Source organism: Lactuca sativa, chromosome 6 (assembly GCF_002870075.4).
Source record: "Lactuca sativa cultivar Salinas chromosome 6, Lsat_Salinas_v11, whole genome shotgun sequence".
Taxonomy (NCBI): Eukaryota; Viridiplantae; Streptophyta; class Magnoliopsida; order Asterales; family Asteraceae; genus Lactuca; species Lactuca sativa.
In genome coordinates, this window is record NC_056628.2 from 18,047,939 (window position 1) to 18,053,615 (window position 5,677).

At 32.1% G+C, this 5,677-nt stretch overlaps 1 protein-coding gene across 1 annotated transcript; it reads left to right on the forward strand.

Moving 5' to 3' along the window:
• Positions 1-554: 554 nt before the first annotated feature.
• Positions 555-4,005, forward strand: LOC111906091 (ATP-dependent 6-phosphofructokinase 6). The gene is made up of 14 exons (XM_023901833.3): positions 555-957; positions 1,084-1,130; positions 1,227-1,266; positions 1,349-1,411; positions 1,505-1,642; positions 1,749-1,907; positions 2,003-2,056; positions 2,156-2,224; positions 2,324-2,453; positions 2,825-3,087; positions 3,175-3,223; positions 3,313-3,467; positions 3,543-3,729; positions 3,815-4,005. The coding sequence occupies exons 1-14, from the start codon at positions 856-858 to the stop codon at positions 3,862-3,864; spliced, it is 1,506 nt and encodes a 501-aa protein (XP_023757601.1). The 5' UTR covers positions 555-855; the 3' UTR covers positions 3,865-4,005.
• The last annotated feature ends 1,672 nt before the right edge of the window (positions 4,006-5,677 follow it).

A 5,677-nucleotide genomic window follows, 5' to 3' on the forward strand; every position in this document is an offset into this window, starting at 1 on the left:
TTAAAAATGCATTTTCAGTAAAAAGAGAAAGAAAAAAAAAAAACGAGTGGTTTTTTTTTTGGTTAAAATGAGGTCTGAAGACCTTTGAAGACAATGGTCCATGTCTGCGCCAGGAAGACTTCGCGCAGACGTTTTTTGGTCTGCGCACTTCTAAAAAACAAACACTCTGCGAGGACATATGTCTGCGCGTTGTCTGCACGGCGCAGACAAAAGTGGTTGCGCAGCTCTTCACACAAAAAACAAACAGCACCTTAATGATTATATTGCAATTTGTCCTTAAAATTGAAAAGAGGTTTATATAAAAAGATAGCCTTTTCAAATTTGAGAAGTAAATTCTTTTAATAAAAATATCTACCTGATTCTAGTTTTGGGCAATGAAACAATCTAGAAACCAAATTTTGGAAATTTGTTTAAAGTTTAACACAATAATTTTTAAAATTATAAAACCAATTTTGGTCCGACCTTAGTTTGATTTTTCGATGTTGGACCCATTTTTCCCTGCTGGCAAGCTAAAAGAAACCCAACTGTAAACCTCCACAGCAAGTCTCTGTTTTTCATGGCAAGGATGAAATTGTCCATAGATTTTTTAAACCTATCATCCTTCAATGTTTTGTGGTTCTCTTTCGCTTACCAAAATCAAGATTTGTGACTCTAAATTTTTGTCTTCAAATTCCTGCATTCTCCTTAGAAATCGTGTCCTTAAACTTTTTATATATATAGAAATTGACCCACAAAATTATACCTCACAATCTCCATTAATTATCATTATTATCTCCACTAAAGATCATCCAACGAAACAAACCCATCTTTTGATTCTTGAAAAATTGTAACTTTTTGTTTCTAAAGAGGAAAGAAATGGAAGAACGCAACAATTATAATGTGAAGATTGAAACAGGGGATCATGGTTATGTTCTTGAAGACATTCCTCACTTGACCGATTATATTCCTAATCTCAAGGTACTCTCTCTTTCTTTTTCATCATCCTCATTTAATTCGTTTTCTTTTCTCTTAGGGTTTGAGTGAATCTGTTTTTGTTTAATTTTGGCCATTCTTATTACTAAAACATTCATTATTCACCTCCAGACATATCCCAATCCAATGCGATTCAATCCTGCATATTCCGTTGTAAAGTGAGTATATTTGCATCATATTATGATTCATTCTTCAATATACACGTTTCAATACATTTTAATCTTTAATAAACAACATGTCCTACGATATTTCAGGCAATATTTTATCGATTTTGATGATACTGTACCAGAAAAGGTAAGTTATAAGTTATATTATTAAAAAATGAAAAACAGAGCTATCACCATCAACAAATCTATTTAATTTTGTCTTCTCGTAGGTTGTTGTCCAGAAGAACGGTCCAAGAGGAGTCCATTTTCGGCGTGCTGGACCCCGCCAAAGCGTATGCTATTAACTATTATTATTCAATTTAACTTTTTGTTTTTTCTTTTAAATCTCAATTTTGATCGAGAAAACACTTTTTTTAATGATGCAGGTTTATTTTAGATCAGATCAGGTGCGTGCTTGTGTAGTAACTTGTGGTGGTCTGTGCCCTGGTTTAAATACAGTGATTAGAGAAATTGTATGTGCCCTTCATCACATGTATGGCGTCACCAGAGTTCTTGGAATTGATGTAAGTGTCCATATCGATAACCACATAATCATTTCAAAACCTATGTATAAAAAGATACAAAATTGTATTCATGATTCTTATTATATTTGTTTGTGATCTTGTGTAGGGAGGATATAGAGGCTTCTACTCAAAGAATACAATAACACTAACACCAAAGTTTGTAAATGATATTCATAAACGTGGTGGAACAGTTCTTGGTTCTTCAAGAGGTGGCCATGACAAATCAAAGATAGTTGACAGCATTCAAGATCGTGGTATCAATCAGGTGTTTCAAGTTTCACATGTTTAATCATTGATATTTTTCCACTCATGCATGCATCCTAATGAATGATTGATGAATTTGATTGATTGTTTTATAAGGTTTATATAATTGGAGGCGATGGAACTCAAAAAGGTGCAGCTGTGATTTATGAAGTACGTTGCATTATAATATGTCTCAAAGACTCATTTTTTTTTTGTAATTATGCATTGAATATATTTATATAATTTGTGGTTCAATCTACATATATGCAGGAAATCAGACGAAGGGGAATTAAAGCTGTTGTGGCCGGGATTCCAAAGACAATTGACAATGACATTTCGGTATTTTTCATCCCAGATAATTCAACTTTTTAATTAATTAATTAGTTGTATCTTTTCAAGTCAAACATATGATCTAAAACTACTTCATTCTTGTTTCAGGTTATTGATAGGTCATTCGGTTTTGATACTGCTGTTGAAGAGGCTCAACGTGCTATTAATGCTGCACACGTTGAGGCGGAGAGTGCAGAAAACGGCATAGGAGTAGTCAAATTAATGGGACGCTACAGCGGTAAGCTCATCTTGTACTGATAAGCTCACTACATAATAAGGGTAAAATGGTCATTTAGTCACCTTCAGACAGTTTAGTTCAGTTCATTTGGTTCAAAAAAGAAATAGATTTTACGCTATACAACACTTTATCCTTTAGCACACTATTCATAGAAATTTGAATGGAGAGAAAAATATGTTTCTAAACAACGATTTAATAGGAAAATCATAAGATTGAGGGTTTTAACTTTTTAGAAATTTCTCTTGAATTCTTTTTTACCTTCCAATTTCCCCAAGTGTGACATCACTTTATTCAACTTTTTCAAACATTATTTATTCAGACAACACTTATCTGCCTATTTGAACTGTTTTTTTTTTTAATTGTTGTTTCAGGGTTCATTGCAATGTATGCAACTCTTGCAAGTCGTGATGTGGATTTATGTTTAATACCCGAATCGCCCTTCTATCTTGATGGTGAAGGTGGGCTTTTACAATTTGTAGAGAAACGACTAAAAGAAAACGGACACATGGTTATTGTGGTGGCCGAAGGAGCTGGTCAAGAACTTGTTGCACAAAGCAATTCAGCAACTGCAAAAGATGCTTCCGGAAACAAACTGCTTAAAGATGTTGGGTTGTGGCTTTCTGATAACATTAAGGTATAATAATTAATTAATCATTAAGAATTGATGATCAAGTTTACTTTGTTTCAAAGTCTTAAATCATCTTTCACAATTTTATTGTAGGCTCACTTTGCAAAAAAGAAAGACTTCCCAATTACTCTTAAATACATTGGTAACTTTTCACTCATATTTTTATGTCACATTCTTTCAGTTTTTTATACCATTGTTATTAACTAGAACAAGTTTATAAAAATCATACAGATCCTACATACATGATTCGTGCTGTTCCAAGTAATGCATCTGACAATATCTACTGTACTCTTCTTGCTCAAAGCTGTGTTCATGGAGCCATGGCGGGCTTCACAGGGTTCATTAGTGGGCTTGTGCATGGTCGACATACTTATATTCCTTTCAGTGTAGGTTATCTCTAGTTTCTTGTTTTTAGGTTGTGTGATGATGATGATGATGATGATTATTTGGCATGCATGCAGCGTATAGTGGATCATCATAATAAGGTTGTGATCACTGATAGGATGTGGGCAAGGGTACTTTCATCGACGAATCAGCCAAGTTTTTTGGGACCAAAAGAGGTGTTGGAGTTCCAGAAAGTGGAAGAACAACGTGCAATGGAGTTAATGGAAGGAGAAAATTACCAGAGCAATATTACTAGTACTTCAGGTAACAACTGAGAAAAAAGATTTTGAAATGATGATCGAGTGCCTTGTGAATATGATTGACCATCTGAACGATTCGGTCAATGTAGGAACAAGGTTCGAATGCACCGGTCTCTTGAGATGCTTAAGCTGCGGTTAGTGTGACTTGTATAATATTTTATTCATATAAGTGACTCTGTTGAATAATAATTATAAATATTTATATATGTAGGATTTAATGGCTTCATTGCCCCTTGTACTCTTGTATTTCAATGTTTTAATCAAAGTAATTATTCTTTAATTTCACTTGTTAATCAAGAATATCCATACATGAACCCTAAAGGAGACATCATAATCAATGATTCATTAATCGTGTCCATGTCTGTGATTTTAGTGTCACGTGTCATGAAAGTGTAATGGGGACTTAAACTATAATCTAATATTATAAGTTAGATGTTGCGGAGTACATACTTGTATATATAAGGCGGGTTTGACACAATAAAATATGGGGCTATGTAACATAACACATTTCATATACTCTCCTATAACTTTCTTTTGTGCCTGAATTGAAAGTGCATTTGATGGATTATAAAAGATTAAATTCCTTTTAACCCATACAGTTAGGGTCGAAATAGTAATTAAGGAAAGTGAACTCACATGGTCACATTATCAATCAAATATGCAGAATCTTTTTGATGACAAACCGGTCCTGTTTTCTAACAAATGGTACATACATAATCAAAAGCACTTGCAAGTTGCAATGAATGAAACTTGGTCTCGATTGCAGAAGACTGGTTGAAACTAATTTGAGGTAGATAATTTTTAGAAGATATAAAACATATGAGAAAAATCCTTTGAAATTTTGAGACACGTAGCTTGTTTTCATAAGAAACCCACCAAAAAGTGGTTTAGAAATCCAAAGTACAATCAAGAATGTGTGTGATAAGGGAAATTAGGAATGTTATTATTTATATAAGGGAAATGTGGGACTTGTAATGAACAAATTAGTCAAGTCGTGTTTTTATTACTTCACAAAGAGAATGGCTAATAGTGTGTTTGATTGCGAAAACATTTCTAGTTTTTCATGAAAATTTCCAAACGAAAATAAAAATTTTGAAAACGCGATTGGTTGATTCATTTTTCAAAAAATTTCTAAGAACATGAAAATTTTCTGTTTTCCAAATTATATGTAAATTAGAAAAATAATTTTTATAGTTTTCCAAATTTCTAAAGTGAAAAATGACCCTGACATCAAATTTAGGCATAAATTAACTACGTCAAGTAATAAAAAACTATGATTAATTTTTGTTATATTTTAAATTACTTCACATATACCACTAAATTGTGGGTAGAATTCTTTCTGCTCAAATTGTCCTCTCTCCTTTTTGTGTCCACATTTGATAATTTACATTCATTAATTCAATTATTACCTAATGAATATTAGAGGTTTATTTGTATAGTTGATATAGCTATAAATAAATTATTGCAACACCAGCAATATGAGACTGGAAGTTTCAATTTAATAATAATAATAATAATAATAAATTTAAGTTTTATTTTTTGTTAATTTGAAGTAACTAAATTAAAATTTAATTAATGAAAAGCTTTTGAGATTGGAAGTCAACCTTGGGAGTTAATGTATGACTTTTGACCTAATTTATTTAACTAAAGTATGGACTTAAAGTTATGGAGTTATATTAGAGGTTACAAGACTATAAATATTAACTAAAAAGTCTTGATGTAAATCAAAAATTTGAATGTTGAGAGGCAAATCTTATCAAATATGGAAATGGAGGCTAAAAGTATGACGTTTGACTTAATGAACTTAACTAGGTTTGGACCTAAATTGTCAAATATTCACTTTCTAGGGTTAAAGTTAGAAATGTTATGAAGGTGTCATTTTGGAATGAATAAATTTGAAAGATGAGTGGTCAAGACCCCAAATTCATCTGTTTTTTTATTATTTCGGATAG

Excerpts from the sequence above, each read along its gene's own strand:
- LOC111906091 (XM_023901833.3), top strand. The coding sequence starts at position 856 with ATGGAAGAACGCAACAATTATAATGTGAAGATTGAAACAGGGGATCAT. Across the intron at positions 1,908-2,002 it reads AAGATCGTGGTATCAATCAG|GTTTATATAATTGGAGGCGA; the intron begins GTGTTTCAAGTT and ends TTGTTTTATAAG. Across the intron at positions 3,468-3,542 it reads ATACTTATATTCCTTTCAGT|CGTATAGTGGATCATCATAA; the intron begins GTAGGTTATCTC and ends GCATGCATGCAG.